This window comes from Leptonychotes weddellii, chromosome 10 (assembly GCF_054177405.1).
Source record: "Leptonychotes weddellii isolate Sample4059 chromosome 10, ASM5417740v2, whole genome shotgun sequence".
In the NCBI taxonomy this organism is placed as follows: domain Eukaryota; kingdom Metazoa; phylum Chordata; class Mammalia; order Carnivora; family Phocidae; genus Leptonychotes; species Leptonychotes weddellii.
In genome coordinates this window covers 96,418,084-96,439,238 of record NC_138378.1, presented here as the reverse complement: position 1 = coordinate 96,439,238, position 21,155 = coordinate 96,418,084, and the positions used below count along the sequence as shown (strand labels likewise).

General features: G+C 35.9%; 1 protein-coding gene across 2 annotated transcripts in view; it reads right to left on the bottom strand.

The window, feature by feature from the left end:
• Positions 1 to 700: 700 nt before the first annotated feature.
• The window catches only part of HEATR5B (HEAT repeat containing 5B), a 103,925-nt gene continuing 83,470 nt past the window's right edge, over positions 701 to 21,155 (bottom strand). The window contains exons 30-36 of one of the 2 annotated variants that reach the window (XM_081796918.1): positions 19,583 to 19,710; positions 16,781 to 16,925; positions 15,597 to 15,863; positions 14,232 to 14,456; positions 7,800 to 7,951; positions 6,380 to 6,593; positions 701 to 1,322 (exon numbers count right to left, since the gene is read on the bottom strand). In XM_081796918.1, coding sequence (XP_081653044.1) covers positions 1,018 to 1,322; positions 6,380 to 6,593; positions 7,800 to 7,951; positions 14,232 to 14,456; positions 15,597 to 15,863; positions 16,781 to 16,925; positions 19,583 to 19,710 — 1,436 coding nt within the window. In that variant the 3' untranslated portion in view covers positions 701 to 1,017. The remainder of the gene's footprint in view (positions 1,323 to 6,379; positions 6,594 to 7,799; positions 7,952 to 14,231; positions 14,457 to 15,596; positions 15,864 to 16,780; positions 16,926 to 19,582; positions 19,711 to 21,155) is intronic. The other variant, XM_081796920.1, reaches the window with a different exon arrangement.

Genomic DNA, 21,155 nt, shown 5'->3' with positions numbered 1-21,155 from the left:
GCCAGCTGGCGAGGGCATGAGGGCGAGTAGGCAGCAGCAGATGATAAACAGGTCTGCATCTGGAGTACTCAGAAAGGTGACTTGCTGTTGATACTACAGTCTCTGTAACACTGGTAAAACCTGGTGTTTAAAATTTCCTCAACACTGGGACAAACGCTTATCTCATGAATTATCTATTTGATGGGGTAAAATTCCCACTGCACAAAAGATGGGCATTATCATAATTATGGCGAATTCATTTTTGTATGCCCTGCAGCACTTAGCTTGATGCCTCATGCGCAGTAGGCACTCAATAAATATTTGATGTATGAAACTAATCATCATAGTCAGGACTCAATGCTCTGTACTGTAATTATAAAACATAACCAAGGCCAAATTTTCACCATCAAAAAAAAAAAAAAAAGCAGAACATTATTCCACATTTGAAACATTTTAATGGATCTTTCAGTGAGAGTTTTAATTCAGTTAACAACTAAAATACACACAAGCATAATTTAGTAATCTAATATGAAAGTAAAACGATCTATCAGAAAGGTAAGGACATTTTGAGAAATGCCAAGAAAATGTGACTTTCTTCATATTATATACACCATGAAACATTTTTCATTATTTGAGTTACTTTAAAATTTAAATTCTGCTTGTTTCTCAATTAAATTTTTTCATGACAGATGCTGAATATTGACCTATTTTTTCCTGACAATATCAATAGGCTGCCCAACTACATGATATAATTGTTTTTAGCACTTAAATTTAAGAGCCTATGGCTCAGTATTTAAAAAATAAATTAATAAAAAAGAAAACATTATAGGAGAAAAATGAGAGCACATCCACCACATGATAAAAACAATCACTCCTTCCAAATCAGAGAGTGGCATGAGCATTATTTTACTTAACCTACTTAGAAGCATACAATATCCATATACAAATAAAGTAGAACCTACAGCCCAGAATGATACAGTGGCTATCACTTATTAGTTGCCAGTTGACAATATAAATAAAAATGAATGGAATATCAAATTAAAAAAAACTTGTTTTTAGCTTAATCGTGGGTGCAGAATGTACAGTAGGGGTTGGCTGCCTGGTGGCCGCTTTAGCCTTGCTGGCTTGGCTTGCTCGAACAGCAGTTTCCAAACGTACTTTCAACTCAGGAGCTGCTCCCATTACTGTCTTGAAAGCATGTGGATACAGAGGTCCAATATGCATTAAATTTTGGAGTGCAAACTCATGAAGATCTTTGGAAGCTGTGCTTGCTGAGGCAAAAGAATTTTCATCCAGCAGGTAAGAGATCAAAGTAGGAACTAAAAGGGCAAGTAACTGGACTCCTGTAAGTAACAATGATAAAGTCTGAGGATCATCACAAATCTGTCAATTACAATCAACTTTAATTTTAAAATTAGGCAATTACTGCAGTAGTCTCAATCGTAATAAAACATCAAATAGAATCTGTTTTAGACCTCAACAATAATTCATAATTAATATTAAATATTTACTTAATGCCAAGCTATATGTTTGAGTTGGAGACCAAGTTTGTTAAGACTGTATATTTTAGGGCGCCTGGGTGGCTCAGTTGGTTAAGCGACTGCCTTCGGCTCAGGTCATGATCCTGGAGTCCCTGGATTGAGTCCCGCATCGGGCTCCCTGCTCGGCAGGGAGTCTGCTTCTCCCTCAGACCCTTCCCCCTCTCATGTGCTCTCTGTCTCTCTCATTCTCTCTGTCTTAGATAAATAAATAAAATCTTTAAAAAAAAAAAAAAGACTGTATATTTTAGGTTTATATTAATTTGTTTTGTTAAAAAAAAAAATTACTGGCTAGGGACACCTGGGTGGCTCATTCGGTTAAGTGTCCAACTCTTGATCTCAGCTCAGGTGCTGATCTCAGGGTTGTGAGTTCAAGCCCCCATTGGGCTCCATGCTGGGCGTGGAGCCTACTTAAAAAAAAAAGGTAAAAAAAACACTGGCTAAAAGGGTAAAAAGGAATAAGTACCTTACACCTGCCATCTGGCGGAATGTATTCTGAGAGTAAGATCATGACATTTTTAAGGGTATTTCAGAATAGGGAGGTTAGAGTAGGAAACAGAAACCTGAACAGCATCCATTTACTATTATTTAACTAAAACTAGGTATTTCCTTCTTTTTAAAATAGAAATATAACTCTTTCCCATTTCATTATCCCCCCAAACCCACAGTAAGTGAGGGAAAAATATCTCAAAAAGAAGCAAATATGTAGAGTGTAGGGCTAAAAAAAACCAAGAACCTGTGGTTGACATAAATTCTAAGCCCTTAAACAAAGATTTATTTGGAAGCTTAACCCCATTTACTAGCCTGTCTTGCCATATTAACAATTCCATCCTGGAATATAAATTTCATTAAAGCTGGCATTTTTCTTTAAAAAAATGTGATCATGTATACATATGTATCTGATAATCAACATTGAGAATCATGTATTTTCCACTTTTAATTTATGTTAATTTTTGTAGAGTGACAGTAGCCAAGGTTGTAGGGGGAGCAGGAAGCATCTGATACAGAATGTGGAATACAACACTCACTGACGTCAAGAAAGACAATGATAATAATCATGAGACCTTTCCAGAACCCTAATCCCATTCTGGCCCTGAACATCTTCTTTCCGTACTGTATTTTTTTCTCCATAGCACCTACCTAATTCAGCATCTATTGTATCTACATCCAAAATTAATATAGTTATATCCATTTTCACTTCTACATAAAATTATATAGATATAGGTACACAATGTTTATCTATACAAAATTTTTTATTTATATTTAAAATAGATACAGACATACCCAAGCGGGGGAGGGTGTTCACTGTCTCTGTTTCTGCGCTACAATGTAAGCTCTAAGAGAGCAGGGATCTTTGTGTTTATTTCAGGACTAGAACATACCTAGTACATAGTAGGCACTCAATAACTATTTGTTGAATGAATGAACAAACACAAACACCCTTTGCCTTGAAAACCACTCAGAAGTTTTTATCAGTTGGATTTTTTTCCATGACAAAGTTTCAGAAGAAAGAAGGCAGCAAACTGATATTTTAAAAGTCCCAAGAATCTTCGAATTAGCTAGATTTAGCTCAATTTCCCTCACACAGAATTATAACAGTACTGTATAATAAGAGCTTCCATTGAAAATATAATAATGAATTATCAAATAAATATGAAATCATCTTCAGTACACTGTGCATACTAAAGCAGACAAGGTTTTCAACATCAGGTAGAAAAGCAAGGTTTTGCTTTTAACAGTTAATTAACTGGAAAAAATATATTATAAATTATTTAAGTACTCATCAAGTATCTAGAAATGGGCTAAGAATTTTAGGAAATATATAATTCATCTCTACCTAAAACTGTTACTGCCTAGTTGAAAAGGGTATCCAGCACATTAAACAATTAGAGAACTAAGGTGTTAAAAACATATGGTGAGGGGCACCTGGGTGGCTCAGTCGTTAAGCATCTGCCTTCGGCTCAGGTCGTGGTCCCAGGGTCCCGGGATCGAGCCCCGCATCGGGCTCCCCGCTCAGCAGGAGGCCTGCTTCTCCCCCTCCCACTCCCCCTGCTTGTGTTCCCTCTCTTGCTGTGTCTCTCTTTGTCAAATAAATAAATAAATTCTTAAAAAAAAAAAAAAAGTATGGTGAGCATTTGAGACAGAGTTCCTCAAAAGCCTCATAAAGTGGAGGAATACTTTAGGATTTTATAGTTTTAGTGATTATCTTAAAACCACAAAGCCATAGAATAAGGTTGATTATAATTGCCAAAGAAATTATATGAAGGGAAAGATCAGAGTGGGCAACATTTCTTGAAGAAATGAGATCTGATGCAGGTTAAATCCATTTGTGTAAGAAGAAATGAGGGGAAGAAACATACCTGAGGAGAGGGAAAACAGACTGAAGACTGTACAGAGGTTAAAGTAAGCTGCGTGAGAAAATTGGACCAGTCAGGGTAGTGGGTACACATTGGGAAGCAGAATAAATGTTTGGAGAACTGAGCAAGGATGTTCAGACTTGATGCAGTAATGCAAGAGGAAACAACTCACAGTTCTTTTTTTTTTTTTCCTTAAGATTTTATTTATTTATTTGAGAGAGAGAGAGAGAGAGCTGCCATGCCAGAGAGAGAGCATGAGTGGAGGAGAGGGGCAGAGAGAGAGGGAGAAGCAGACTCTCCGCTGAGCTGGGAGCCCGACATGGGGCTCAATCCCAGGACCCTGGATCACGACCTGAGCTGAAGGCAAACGCTTAACCCACTGAGCCACCCAGGCACTCCACTACTCACAATTCTTAAACAAAGGACAGGTAAAATTGATGGAGAATATCTGTTAGGAAACTATTATAGCTATTTAGTTATGAGATGATTAGACATAAGAATAGGAAGCAAGGTTCTCTTGAATCCCAGAGAAGTCAAAAAAAAGGACAAGTTTTGAGTAACAGATTGAATAAAGATGATGAACAAGAATTAAGACTCAAACATAATTCCAATGTCTTTAGCTTACAACTCTGGTCATGTTGGGTGAAAAAACATTCATTGCCTATTTCTGTAATGGATACTATAAAGTTAAAAACAAAAAATTAGCATTTGTAACTGATGTGCAGAAAGGTGAGTGATAAAACAATTTTAAAGGCTGAAAATTTACCCCCTGGGAATTACATTACTATATTTTATATAACTATACATTACAGTTTTAAGTGTTAGATATATCAGCATTATCATGGTTTCTTCATTTTTTAATAGACTGCTTCACTGAGATAACACATGTTTTGAATTATAGGAAGACTTTTAAGGTACAGTAAAATTGGCATTTAAAAAAATTTAAGATAAACCTAAGGCTGAATGCATGCAAAAACCAAAGGTAAATGAGTCCTCATAATGGGATATGATGGCATTCATCAGGAAGATAACATCAAATCAATGAATAAATGAATGAACATATATGATATAATGTGATGGCCACCATTTACCTTTGGTTTTGGCCATCATGGTCACAAACATAGGCCATGAGGTCAGTCACAACATTTCTATCCAAATAATCTATTAATATCTAATTTCAACTAAACCTATCAACTCCTAAACAGTTCTTCTTCCTGACATTTCCAATTCTGACACTGTTTCCATGCTTCTTCCAGGTAACACAGTTATGTTTGGCTCTTCTCTTTCTCTTGCTCCCTGTAACTAGTCACTCATCAAATCAGATCAATTTTTTTTCACAATCACCTCTGCATTTCTCCTTTTCCACTATTATAGTTCTGGATTATTATTATTTTTTTTTGGAGATTTTATTTATTTATTTATTTGAGAGAGAGAGCATGAGCATGTGTGCGTGTGTGTTGGGGGGAAGAGCAGACGGGGAGGGAGAGGGACAAGCAGACTCCAAGCACAGAGGATGGAGCCCAACTCAGGGTTCAATCTCAGGACCTGAGACCACCAATGGAGCCAAAACCAAGAGTCAGACACCAGCCAAGCACCCCTGGATTATTATTTTATAGTGAAGCTCTTACAATAACTTTTTCAATGTCTCTACTACCTTTCCAATTTCCTGTAAAATTTTTTTCAAAGGAAGAAGAAAAAATTTACAATAGAAAAAAATGGATGTAATTGTTATCTGAAAGTAATCTGGCAATATATATTAAAAGCCTTAAAAATGTACATTCCTTTCAACCCCCAGTAATTTCACATTAAGGAATTATCTGATAGATAAAATAAAAAATATGTGCAAAGATATCTGTATAAGGATACTCATCTCAGTTATTTATGACCTGAACACTTAATGTTCAATCATAAGGTACTAGCTTAAAAAGTATAGTCTTTCTGCAACAATTAAAAGTCATATTTCTAAAAACAAATTTTAGATTGTGATGAAATCAAGGGATAAAGAGGAATAGGTATTAAGCTGTGTAAGTCTCTGATTAAATGCACGTATCTGGTAGCTTTTCATTAAATAAAAATAATTTTTAAATTTCAAAATTGGAGGTATTTTAAAATGATGTTTGGTATTAATACTAATCCAATCCTATTTGTTATAAAGCTTCTGTACTTCTATTATGAACACCATAATAAATTACTTTTATAAACCTATTAAATATCCACATTTTTCCTAGTTCTTAAAGAGTACATTCCTAGAAAAAAAAAACCAATGTGTTGAAAGGCCATCAGTAATTTATTTTAACCTCTCGCTCATTAAAAAATGAGTATAAATAAACTCAATACATTATGTTAGTAGCATGACCAAAATATTAAGCTTTCAGATAGTAACCACTCCTTAGTAAACTTACTGTTGCAATGGCTTGTGTCCAATATCAAGTAAGATAGATATACATATGTATATAAAATATAGTTCTTCATTTTGGACTATTGGCTTTTTCTAAGAATACTTACTGTTCTGTTCTTCCCCAAGAGCAACTAATGTTTCCAGAACTTTGATTCCTTCTTGAACAGCTAAAAGTTCTGTGCTACTGGCTGGTCTGTTTCTTTCAACAGCCTTCAGCTTTTCAACCACTATTGGAGCTAAGGAATGGATATACGGAGTTGAAAGGGCACGATTGGAATGTTGGAAGACTGAGAGGAGAAGCTGGTAACATTTGGCTTGAACCTATATTAGAAAATAATTGTATTAATTAACATGTGTGATAGTTCTCATTTGCTGTACAATCACATTGCAACTTAATATATGCTGAAAAGATGTGATACTGCGCAATGAAAATAAAAATGTGGGATGAATTAATGCCATTTTCTATTTATAGAAATAAAGTTAGAATAACAAAACTTCCAATAAGCTAATTAAAAAAAACTAACTGAAAAGACATTAATTAAATAAATATTCCTTATATGGTAACTGCCAAATTACCAAGCTTATATAATTTATATATTTCTATAGTGTGGAAGAAGCTATAAATCAGGAATTCCAATTTATGTTTTTAATTTTTTCTTTGCTTGACAATTGTCCCTTCCACTTTAGCCTAACATATTTAAAAAGGAAGGCTAATATCTAAAGGATGTCAAACAATGCTATAAAAATACACTGGATAGACAACTCAAATTCATTTGAATTCTCTGGAAATGACTGCTTATGCCAATTTAAGTTTTCCAGGCCTAGAAAGTAAAATCTCATTGGTTCCACTTTAGCTTAAAAAGACTTCATTGTAACATTAAAAAAAAAAAAAAAAAAGGAAGGAAGGAAGAATAAAAGGCAGGCCCATCACCATATAGGACAATAGTGGAATAAAGCTGTTTCAGCACTTTGGTAGAAGAGAAGTTGCCAGACCTTGCTGGACATAATACTTGGGCAATGTTTTCAAAATACAGACTTATGATTCAGGAAGACAGTAGCAGAGTCTAGGAATCATGTTACTAAGATGATTTTTTTCTGATGTGCAGCAGGTTTGAGAATCATTAGTTTATACTTTGACATTGTGAAGCCAAAAAAACTTATTTTCTAGAAAAACTGGCTTCCAATAGGTTCATCAAAATATGTATTACTATAAATTTATTCTTTAATGCTTTTGGTTCCATTAAGTAAGCAGTGAAAAATATAAACATAGACTCATGTAAAATCTCTACCATTATAAGCCAAGGTTAATCAAATATTTTAGATATTGGAGAATTTTTTGCATGTGTAAATACACATATGTATGTGTATCCTAGTCCTTAAACTGAGTGATCTTTTCCAGCTTTTCTATTTAAAAGCCATATAACAAATATTTAGGTTTTCATGTGATGCATCACCCATTTTAATGAATCAATCTGAAATTTCACTGATAAAGTGAAATGTTTACCTCTGTGTTTAAGTGGAACTTACCCATGGGTCACATGAATTCAGTGCATTTTTAAATCTGTTCATGCAGCCATTCTGTAATGATTGGACTCCTATTATTTCACTACTAGCAGACCACAGGAAGAGTGCAATTGCTGTTAGCATGCTTACTTCATCAGGCATAGGCATGGAATCTTCTGAAATAGATGAATAATATTAAAATATGTGAAATAAAATATATGAAAAATGAAAGCAATGTGCTGTTTCCAACATGTTTTGGAATTCCAATCTTGAACAATAACCCTCTCTCCCCCAATGACATTTATAACAGTGTGTGTCTCAATCTAATACAATCCATAAACAACTTTATGAACAGAACTCATCTACTACAAGGAAACAGGGAGAGTTTTTCGTAAGTCCTGTATTGAAGTCCTTTTTCCTTGTTTTTCTGGATGGTACAATATTAACTGAAAAAAATCCAGGCATAAATCCTAACAAGAACTCTACAAGGGAAAGCAAATTTGAATGAAAGATAACACAATAATATAAAATTACTTAAAATTTATGTAACTTCTTTGTAGTTTAGATGGATCAAAAATTTCCAAATTCTTTCCTTCCAACAAAGTTAAGCGATTATAAGATATTCTAAAAATCCAGAGTAGGCTTTCTTAGTGATAACACCTTTCTATTCAGTAAATATAAAACCTATACATTTTACACAAACATAATAAAAAAAATCTTGCACAATTTCTTGAAGATGGTATTCTTATAACTTTAAAGAACTTCTATTACAATCATTTATTTGGGAATAAATACAACCTAATGGAAATATAGTATGTAATTAGAAATACAGGAAATATCTATATTTATTCTAAAGAAAACTACTATTAAATATATAAAGTAAGAGACCTAAACTATTTTGTCTTTATCATTTCTTCCACAGCTGAACTTACTAATATTCTTTAAGTATGAATTTGGACTAATTTGGAAACTGCAAATACTCAATGATAATCAGTAATTTATCAGGATTATGAACATATATATTTATATGCTAACATTATCTAATAATTAAGGTACTGGCATAAAATAGAATGGGCTAAGAATAATAGTCAAAAAGAAGCCTGTTAACTTAACATAAAGAAAAAAAGAGATGTAAAATTTGAAGGATTTAGCCAATCTACAATAATCTAAGTCACACCTGTTAAAAACCCGAGAACTCTATAGTAGAAATATTATCGTAGGCGAAATGAAAACAATTTGACTCAGAGTTTGTGACACTGTAAGCAATTTTTTGTTGGAAAATTAACACTTTATTTTAAAATTGTGACTTTAACATCTGCCTTTGGCTCAGGTCATGATCCCAAGGTCCAGGGATCAAGCCCCGCATCGGGCTCCCTGCTCAGTGGGAAGCCTTCTTCTCCCTCTCCCACTCCCCCTGCTTGTATTCCCTCTCTCGCTGTGTCTCTCTCTGTCAAATAAGTAAATTAAAATAAAATAAAATAAAATAAAATTGTGACTTTAAGATTCGCCATTTAAATACCATTTTCTACTAAAAGAAACCAGAGCTGTTTTGGAGAAGTGATGGATTCCAGAGCACCAACAGGAAAAATACAAGGTAAGTCTGCTATATCTTTGGTGCAAGAAAGTAAAAATGTGCTCAAGAAATAATGGGGATATGTCAAAATGATAATAATGGACCCACTGAATTAAAAAAAGGATCATAAGTCTGTACTGATAGTAATAAACAATAAACACATAAGAAAATAAAAAATGAGGGCAAAGAAAAAGCTCTTTCCGTGAAATGCTAGTAATAAATGTAAAAGGAAGAAAATTAATGTAGAAGTTAGAAAATTATCATTTTGATATCACAGTAATAACTGGTTCAGGTACAACAGATGTTAAAACCACTGGGTATGGGGTGCCTGACTGGCTCAGTCAGTGGAGCCTACGACTCAATGTCAGGGTCATGAGTTCAAGCCTCATGCTGGGGAGTAGGGTTTACTTAAAAAACAAACAAAAAACCCCCAAAAACCATTGGGTGAAAGCTTGATGGGAAACAGATAATTGACAGAGTTTCAAATTATCTCCCCACAAATTCCTTATTAATTATAAAAGGGGAAAACATTAATTTTATAGTGGAGAAATATGGCAGACACCATCTTAATCAAGTTATTAAAGTTAACATTCCCATTAATGGGATGAAGCAACATTATATGCCTCCTTACATGATGCATGGAGAAAGTCATAACAATACTCATATAGTATTCCTGCCAAAAAAGCATAACCTGAATCTAACCAAGAGAAAAAAAACCATGCAATTCCAAATTGAAAACCAATCTATAAAATAGATGTCTGCATTTTTATAAAAACACTAGTATCATGAAAGATTAAAAAAGAAAAGCTGAGATACTGCCTCAGACTAAAGAAGACTAAAGTATTAAGACAACTAAGTACAACGCATGATCCCGGACTGTATCCTGAATAAAAAGAAAAAAGTTCTATTAAAATAATTATTAGGACAATTGGTAAAATTTGCATCTGAACAATAATAGTGTAGTATTGATGTTAAATTGCCTACATTTGATAATTCTTCTGTGGTTATGTAGAGAATGTTCTCGTTCAAAGGACATCCATGAAGCATTTAGTAGTGAAGAGTCATGATGACTTCAGTGTATTTTCAAAGGGCTCAGCAAAATTAGCAATGACATTAACAATAACATGCAGATTATGGAGTAAGAAAACGTGGCAAAATGTTAACAGCTAGTGAATCTAGAAGGGTATACTGTAGTTCACTTTTTAAAAAGTTTGAAATCTATTTCAAAATTGAAAATTGTTTAAAAATGAAAGAAAATGGCACCAATCTTAAGAGTGTACACCATCTCCAAGGAGATTTATATACATGTGTCTGTGTTCACGTACACACACACGCACATTTTTTCTAAGTGGAAGTCTCAGATTTCATACTAGGAAATATGATTTCCTAAATAAAAACTCCCTATTATAAAACTTTGCTTGTAAAGCAAGGGATTCTGCTTGCCTTGCTTACAAATACTATACAAATAATACCTGTGGCCTTGATCCCTACTTCATACTGTCTCCTGAGAATTCAGTTCTGGACAGAATATCTTAGGCAAGTTAATTTTCTTATCAGACCTTTAAATTAACTTAGTTTTAATGAACTAGACTGATAAAATATCAAAACCTTCCTATATAACTGACAATTGGAAAAATGTATGATTATTGAGTATGGAACTGCCCCATGAGAATTAAAACAATATTTATATTCTTAAACAAATTCTTAACTATTTCTTTATCTTATTATTCATATCTATTTACCTATTTACACACATATACATATACATACATATATAAATATGGCATTTAACATTTCTTTAGTTTGTTAAAAACCTACTTTAAAAAGCAAAACATTAACTCATGATAAAGCTAAAATAGTTTCAGCAGCATTAATAAAACTAAGGTTTTCTCTTCCAAATAATTATTTTAAAAATTCAGATAATAAAAATAACACATGGTCATTGTTTAACAATATAAAAATGGTCAAGGGAAGAAAATAAAATCTGTAATTCTACCATCCAGTGACAGTTTAATTTCTAAAGATTTTATTTATTTATTTATTTATTTATTTATTTATTTATTTGAGAGACAGTGTGTGCTTGCACATGAGGACAGGGAGAGAAGCAGAGGGGAAGGGAGAGGAAGGGAGAGAATCTCAAGCAGACTCCACATTGAGTGTGGAGCCTGATCCAGGTGTCCATTTCAAGATCCTGAGATCATGACCTGAGCCAAACCAAGAGTTGGATGCTCAACAGACTGAGCCATCCAGGAGTCTTGTGACAGTTTAATTTTCAGGTTCTGGTTGAATTTCTTCTGGTCTGGGGTAGTTTTTTTTATATGTAGTTACAAATATGATTTTTAATCAGTATAATGGATATGTAACCCAAATTAATATATAGTCTTATATTTTATAATTTTTCCCACTGCCAGGTAGTTTTATTTATCACATATTTTCATTATTGTAAAATAGACTGTGATAAATAACCTTGAACATAATGAATCCTTCAAGGCTCTTTGTACATTCCGTAGAATTGATTCCCTGAAAGTTTAAACCATTTTTAAACGTCCTTCAGCGAAGTATGAAAATGTTCTCTTGGTAACAATTCCAACTGTACAGTCACATTAAAAAAAAAATCAATTTTGGGGCGCCTGGGTGGCTCAGTCGTTAAGCGTCTGCCTTCAGCTCAGGTCATGATCCCAGGGTCCTGGGATCGAGCCCCGCATCGGGCTCCCTGCTCAGCGGGAAGCCTGCTTCTCCCTCTCCCACTCCCCCTGCTTGTGTTCCCTCTCTTGCTGTGTCTCTCTCTGTCAAATAAATAAATAAAATCTTTAAAAAAAAAAATCAATTTTACAAGAAAAAGTTTTATATTACTTTGTTTTTGTTTGTATTTCTTTGCTTAAATAATAATGTGGCTGACTTTTTTATATGTGTGGAGGTCATCTCTATCTCCTTTTTACCAATGTGTGTCCTTTCCTCTTTCTTCTATTAGGTGTTAAATGTTTATCTTTAAGACTTCTTTGTGTATGAATGATATTAACACTGGCATAAATACTGTTGTCAATTTTTCAGCTGTCTTTTTTTTTTAGCTACCTTTTAATGTAAGATGTTTTGACAGGTAGAAGTTTATTTCTACATAGCCTAATACATTGATATTTTCCATTCTTACACTTACATACTCTTTTGCCAGTCTTACATTAAAATTTTACATGTATTTTCTTTAACTATTTTTAAACTTATACATTATCATTTTAATTTCTCTGGGTTTTTTTTTTTTTTGAGTCATGATATGAGGTGAGGGCCTAACTGGAACTGGTTCTCAAATAGCTGACACAAACCATCTGAAGAATAATGAATGTGCTTTTATCATGTATTATATTCTCATGTGGATGAATGTCTGTTTTAAGTAATTTGTGTGTTTCATTGCCCTATCTCCTGATTCATGGACCTGCTCCATAGTCTTAGAGTGCACATGTTTTAATAGGTGATAGGTGACATGGCAAATCTTTAATTATTATTCTTTGTTTTCAGTCCTCTGACATTTTCTTTACAACGGAAATACAATGAAAGAAAAAGTCAAACACAGAAGAAAAATGGACAAAAATGTGAATGAGCACTTCCCCCAAATTAAACACAAGTATGAAAAATGCTTATACTCACTAGGAAAATGAGAAATGCAAATTAAAACAATAAGATAGTACGTTTTACCCATCAGATGGCAAAATTTAAAAGTCTGAAATACGAACTATTGTTGAGGACATGGAGAAACAGAGATTATCATACACTGCTGGTGGGTGTGTAAATTCATACGGCTACTCTGGAGAGCAATTTGGCCATGTCTGGTAAAATTAAAATGTGCCATCAATTCTGCTTCTAGGGGTGTACCCTAGAAAATCTCATAGTACAAATGCATGAAGAATTTATAAGGATTTTCATAGCAGCAATTTTTATAATGGGGAAAAAAATCAGAAAAAGTAGAAATATCAATTGACAAGGGAATGAATAATAATTGAAAAATTCATGTGATGGAAATGACATAGAGGTTAAAAGGAATAAATGAGAGTTTTATATGTACACATTAATAGCTCAAAAAAACCTTATTTATTTTTTTTTTTTTAAGATTTTATTTATTTGCAAGAGAGAGAATGAGAGACAGAGAGCATGAGAGGGAGGAGGGTCAGAGGGAGAAGCAGACTCCCTGCTGAGCAGGGAGCCTGATGCGGGACTCGATCCTGGGACTCCGGGATCATGACCTGAGCCGAAGGCAGTCGCTTAACCAACTGAGCCACCCAGGCGCCCCAAAAAAACCTTATTCTTGAGAGTGTAAAGGTAGAATGATATACTATGACATTATTTATGTAAATTTAAAAACACAAAAGAAATACTATATATTGCTCATGGTTATTTATCTCAGTCTATATAGAATTCATATATAAATTTGTTAATATATACATGTATTTTATTATTTTTTAATATAGACCTATATTTACTAATACAGAAAGTATATTTATTTACATATATAATGAAACATCAAAATCAAGACTGCGGTTTCATTTGAGGATAAGCTGGGGTGGTGACAGATACTTCAACTTTCCTATTTTATTATTTTTATTAAAAAGAAAACATATGAAGCAAACAAATATATTAACACATATCAATTTGATTCTGAGTATATTTTCTGAAATTTTCTGTCCTTTTTTGGGGGGAGAGCCTCCAACATGTATTTAAGTGCTAAGACAAAGACATTTACAGTCAATATCCAGAAAGGGGTACTAAAGTTATCTGCAAGGTGTGACTAAAACACCTTTCTGAGTCGACTTGGTGTTATAAAGCACTTTTCTGACAAGCTCATTCAATTGGTTATTGACAAACAGATTACGGATTTGAAGCCCTGATTAGGTTACCTGGTTGAGAATATTCCAGGATGCATGCGAGAGTGCTACGAATTAGAGCTGTCCACTGTTTCTGAGTGTCCTCAGTCTTGGCCATTGAGAGTGTCACGATGCTTTTGATCCCTTGAAGCGCTGCGCTGACTGGTGGAGGAACCTGATTATCTGCAGACTTTATCGCTGTGTCTTTCAATACTCTTGCAATTAAAAACAGAATCGTGGGCAGGATTGTCATACACCCTGAATTGAAAACAAATCAGATTACCTCATAACTACTCAGTTCTCATATTACAGTTCTTTCAATTGTTTTTACAATTGATTGTGGTTTAATATTATTTTTTCCCTTGTTGTTATGCAAAATTTACTGCATTACTACTACTATAATTCAATGTTTGGAAAAGGAAAGTGAGAAAGTGGCAAGGTATATTAAAGAAGACAGAATATTTTCCAACTAGCCTTGTTTTATTATTTCCAATATTTCACCTATTTAATACATTGTGCCTTTCAAAATGAAAATGAGAAAAGAAGATAGAAAAATGGAAGGGAAGCACTACCATATACTTGGATAACTATCTGAGCAACCTGATGAATCTGGTAGCAATTCTAAGACATGTAATCAATCTTCAGCGTACTCAAGTCATCTTTAACCAAGCTGGGAAAAACAATGAAAAGACTATATGGGTAAGCAAAGAAAAAATGAAAAAAACACTGGAATTTGCAGCCGAAAGAACTTTAAGGTCATCGAATCCAACCTCCCACTTCATGGAAAACACTCAAAACTTTCTCAGGCTGCCATTCTGCTTGGTCTGCAAAGCTCCAGCAACGGAGAACTCATTATTTTCACATCTATAAGCTTGTGTTGGGCTGAAATTTACCTTTATACTACTCATACTATTTCTCCCTTCCAGATAAATAGAGGGAAAGTCTATGTTTCCATCCAGTACTTTTCAGGTATCTTCAGACAACTATCATCTTTGCAGCTATAATTTCTTTAGCTCCTCCTAAGAGTTGGTGGTCACACTCATCTGACGTTTTTCAGTTTGTCAGTTCCTCAAGAGTGGAAACCAGATCAGAAACTAACAGGTTTAGTTATCCCACCATATGCCTGTCTGCTAATGTTCAGTACCTTGCCTCAAACTGTGGTTCTATCTCCTTGCTGAAGTTTGTCTGAAATGTATCTGAAGAACATCTTAAGTTTTGGGTTTTTTAAATCCTTAATCTTTATAGTCTCCTAAAGGTCAACACACCATAAAAGACTAACTTCTCCTTCCATACTTATTTAAGAGGAAAATAAGTTCATAATAGCAGTCGAAATCAAAGGCAAGCTCATCTTTGTCTATTGTAATAGAATGCATTTCCGAATAGTGATTAATATCGTACCAGCAGGCGAACAAAGGGATGGTAAGTCAGAGAGTATGGTAACTGTGGCTGCCACCAAACGAGCACTTTCTTCTGACAGTCGAGTTCTGGTGGCTATGTGACTGGGTGAATCCGACATCTTGGTACTGAGATGCGGCATATGCCGTACTAAAATGAACATCAACAGCTCCATAGTTGCAAACACAAGAGATTTTCCAGGAACAAGACCACCGCTGTCACCGCCTTCTCCTACTATAGGACATGACTCTTTTTCCATATCATCTTCATCTTGAGGGAAAGAAAATTCGGTAAAATTTCCAGAAACAAAAAAAAAAGTAATAGAACAGAGTAGATAAAACTACACAGTAAATGTATTTGGGAAACTCTTTTTTTTTTTTTTAAGATTTTATTTATATATTTGACAGAGAGAGGCACAGCGAGAGAGGGAACACAAGCAGGGGGAGTGGGAGAGGGAGAAGCAGGCTTCCCGCGGAGCAGGGAGCCCGATGCGGGGCTCGATCCCAGGACCCTGGGATCATGACCTGAGCCGAAGGCAGACGCCTAATGACTGAGCCACCCAGGCACCCCGGGAAATTCTTTTAAAAGAATTTACAACTGAATGTCTAACTGATAACACATGTCTTTCTCAGAATGATTCTCTGCCTTGCTAGAATTCTGTTTATTGACCTCTCCTTAAAAGTAAAGGATAACCCATTTTTTACTTCAAAAAATTTTTATTAGGAACATATTTCATATTACGAGGAACATATATGTTAGGTTGAACCATATGAAGATGACACTTTTGAAGGTGAAAAATAGTTGACTACCAGCAATTTCATTTGGTTCTTTCTTTCTTTTTTTTTAAGATTTATTTATTTATTTTAGAGAGAGAGAGCACAAGTGGGAGGGGCAGAGGGAGAGAGAGAGACTCTCAAGCAGACTCCACAATGAGCGTGGAGCCTGACACAGGGCTCAATCCCACGACCCTGAGATCATGACCTGAGCTGAAACCAAGAGTCAGATGCTTAACCGACTGCACCACTCAGGCACCTCTCCTTTGGTTCTTTCTAATGAAAGCAAAATCAATTGCAAATCTTCTACATCTATGACTACATTTTTTATTAAAAACTTCCTGGCATTGACACTTAAAAAGTTAGAGTACAAATAAGAACTACTTCCAAGTTAGCACAATTTCTAGTACTTACTTAGAGTGTTTCTTTTTTCTTGCAAATAATCCTGAGCAGCTCTTACTATCTGCTGTACAACTCCAGTAACCAGCAGCTGAACAGATGGTGGGTTCCAGGTCAACAGGAGGCGGTGCAAAACACTTAGCAACTCAACACCGATCAGCTATTATAAATTAATACAAGTAAATTTAATTAATCTTAATTTCAAAGGATACATTTACATTATTACAATCTAAGTAAATATGCATGTAAAATAAATCTATTTGGTAGCTAAAATTAATATATATGACTGTGTAACAAGTAAGAACATTAGAACAATCTTGAGAAATGGTCATATTGTATTCCAACACATTTTCAGCCAACAAATTACTGTGGATACTAGGCACTTCCAATAAGTCCCTCTCTCATTCATCTCAGCAACTATTACAAACTTTCACCACTCACTTTAAGCCTCTTTCAGTCTTCCACTCAAACCCATCCAATGAACCTGCCTCAAATTTCAAAGAGGAAGAAAAAAACTTAACTATAACCAAAGCCACCTTTACCTTTCTCCTTGAGATCAAGTGTCCAGACTCTACCCAAGGTTGATTGATCTTTCCTTATTTGCTTCCTGTCCTATCCTATTTGACCTCCCAAGGATTCTTCAAGGACCTCAATTGTATTCCATATGTCTTCAGCTTCTCTCTCTAGGTAGGTTCCTCTCCCAGTATAAGGAAAACACTCAGGTCTTTCCTGTCTAATTCCCACCCCCCTCCCAAATCCTCTCAGATCCTTCTCTCTGCCTCCATGTCCTCTATCTCTATTGTGCTTTCTCTGGTCCCAGCCCAATGCTTCCAGTTCCCTCACCCCTCATTCACTCCTCACTCTTCCACAATCTGGCTTCTGCCCACCTAAGAAAATGCTCTGTCTGAGGTCACTAGTAACCTTCCCTGGACTCTCTTTTGCCCTAATATACTGGATTCTGGTTCTTTTGAGACTGTTGTCTATCCTTCAAACTCTCCCTTGCCCTTGTAACTCTGTTCTCTCAGTTCTCCTCCTACCTTTCTAGTAGTCTCCGGTGCTGACTTACTTTCCTCATCTCCATCCTTTTTTACTTTTTGTAATATACTCTCGCGTTCCAGTCCCGGCCCTCTTTTTTTCTTCCTTTATTCAGTTTCCCTAAGCCAGTGTAACTCGCTATTTCTCTGGAAATAAAATGAGAAGAGCCTCTTAACTGGACTCCCTGCCTCCCTTGTCATCTCTTATCAACCAATCTCACAAGGTCGATAAAAGTGATCAAATCTATATATATCATGTTCTGAAATACAAGTTGAACCAGGTTATTCCTCTATTTTAACATTTTTAATGATTCCCTATGACTTTTAAGACAGATTTTAAACCCTTTAACATGCCATACAGGAATCTTTATTATTTGGCTTTTTCCCTGTTGTGCAGCCTCATCTCCTAACAACCCCCACGTGCTCCATTTGTCTCAGCCAAAGCAAATGAGAGTAGTGTCCTTGAACTTGTCATGTTCTCTCATGCCTCCCTGTCTTGGGATTTGCTTTTCTCCCAGAGAGGAAAACCCATCCCTCTTGTGCTGCCTCACTAATTCCTCTTTTAAGATTTAATCCAACCATCATCTCCTCTGAGAAGCCATTCCTTACCTTCCTTGATAATGTCAGGGCTCCTCCCCTCTATTTTACTCATAGCTTTACATACACTAGCTCAGCACTTGTCATACCATCCTGATCTCCTGATCCAGGTGCAGGGAGACAGCTTTTGCTATCTATAGCCTCAAACTGTGTCTGATGCAGGACAGGCACAGAGTAAAAGTTGTTGGGTGAATGAATACAATTTTTGAGTCAGTATACTCTGCTGATTTTGAAATTATAGAATCCAGCTCAGGAAAAAAAATATAATCCATCCAAGTGTAAAGCAGTGCTTGGATAAACAAAACAATATTGGGTTCAAAAAAAAGCTAGGTAGATGGGTGTGGGATGTATTATGTTAAAACCAAAATGAGCGAGTGTAAACACAGTATTCTCTTTTCATTCACAGATTAAATTTCAAATTTTATAAAAACCAGAAGTTTCTTGCAGTAATCTGTAGTTTAGCTGAGGAACAGCTTCAGGCTGCAAGGCTGGGGTACAAGAAGAGTTCATCAGTGAGTGAATCTTGTAATCACAAAGCATATGCTTTGTTTTATTTTGGTTTTGGTCAGCATCATGTGCAATCCTAATTTTGACATAATGAATGATAGCAACTCTGTTCGTTTGTGTTTTATGGAAAATTACCCCTCATGGTAGTGCTGGTGACCAAAAAGATGGCTCTTAGTATGAAAAGAAAAGAATTTCTAATTAAAAAGAATAACAAATCCACCAGTAGATTCATTCTGTAACATGAATAAAGTCCTCTAAATATTACATACAGAAATTAGAAAAAGCAATTCATTAAACTGCTTAGATGAGTAGTTGAGCCAGTGCAAAAAAAATTTCATTAAATGAGAGATAAAACTTTATCATTTAAAAGTGGTATAATTTATTTAATAGCCTTATAAATTATTTCAGGCCTTTATTAGTAGAATCATTAACTGGGATTGAAGGCATCCCTTAATTTTTAGTTTTACTTGACTACCGAGGAACACATCTAAAAAGATATACTGACTATTTCTATGCTGGCTGCGCCTAGTCATCCAACATTCACTATAATGTCTTAGATAAAGTAAAAAATCCTGAATACTTATTATATAATATTTATTTCATATGGGAGAAAATTATCTTAAGATAAATATGAAAACAAAGTGTACAATTTATTATCTGTTATAGAAATAGACTGTACCTGATCTTCTGCAATATGGATTCGGGCATAAGGAGAATCTAGCAAGGTGTGTAAGGCCTGTAGACATGCTGTAACATGTTCAATAGGCTCCTCAGGTCTGGGGGAGCAAAGGAACTGTATACTCACACCTGCGATGTACATAATAAAAACACACGTTTGTCACTATAAAATCCTTCGTTGCTCTAAGGTCAGATTTCTTCTCTATTTTTCCTCCATTCTTTCACAGATTACTTTGACACATACTTAATGCTACCTTAAAGCAGAGTTCAAAATGGTTACCAAAAGCAGCAGCCAAACTTTATAACACAGATTGTGGCTTTGCAGTTAGGTTAATAATCAAATTGAAGAACAGTCGGAGGAAAGATGGCAGAGGAGTAGGGGACCCTATTTCAACCGGTCCCCGGAATTGAGCTGGATATCTACCAGACCACTCTGAGCACCCACGAAACCAGCATGAGATGTAAGAAGATTTGGATCTCTACAAGCAGAATATTCGCAGGCGGTTGGTTTTGAGGTACGAAGCGGGGAGCCCTGATGCTGCGGGCAGATATCGGAGGATAAACGGCAGCGGGAGGGTGCCTGGCTGTGGGGATCCTACACCGCTGGTGAGCGACAGCTTTGCGCACTGCGGATGGGGCACAGACTCGCAGACTGGTAGCGGTGGGGAAAGGACTTTAGAGCAGCCCCCGGGGGCAGAAACCCGGAGCAGCGGGGTCATGCCTGCGAACTGCAGCCCCCGGGTCAGAAACCCCAGGGCAGCGGGATCACACGTGCGAACTGGGAGTGGCTGGCGGTTTTAGAAGCACAAAGGGCAGAGCCGTGCCCTGATCTGGAGGCAGGACTGGGAGCGCTGCGGAGGTGCGCACAACCCAGGACGCTGCAGTTTATAACAGCCCTGACAGAAACGGAGACGGTGTGGCCTGGAGAGCTCACTGAAGAACAGACTGAGATCTCTCTGCTCTGAGGCAGAGGGTTGGAAACGGTCTCTTCTGCTCTGACTCGCTGAAGGGATGCGGAAAGCCGCCAGGGAAAGCCGCCAGAGAACAAAAGCCCCAAAAACTGATTCCCCCTGAGCCCATCCCCCACCACAGGGGCACAGGGCAACTCCACCCAAACAGGGTTGCCTGAGTAACAGCGCGGCAGGCCCCTCCCGCATAAGCCAGACTAGGAAAACAAGAGGCCAGCAACCCTAAGGTCCCAAGAAAACAGGTGCATCTTGCTTGGGTTCTGTCCATAATTTGGACTCTATATATTCCATCAAACATCCATCAACAGAATGACTAGGAGGAGGAGCCCCCAAAATAGAAAAGACTCAGAGATTATGACTTATGCTACAGATTTACAAATGGATGCAGATATAACCAAGATGTCAGAGATGGAATTCAGGCTAGCAATTGTGAAGACAATGGCTAGAATGGAGAAATCAATTAATGACAACATAGAGTCTCAAAGGGCAGAAATGAAAGCTGAATTGGCAGAACTTAAAAATGCTATCATTGAGATCCAATCCAATCTAGATAATCTAACAGCTAGGGTAACTGAGGCAGAAGAACGAATAAGCGACCTCAAGACA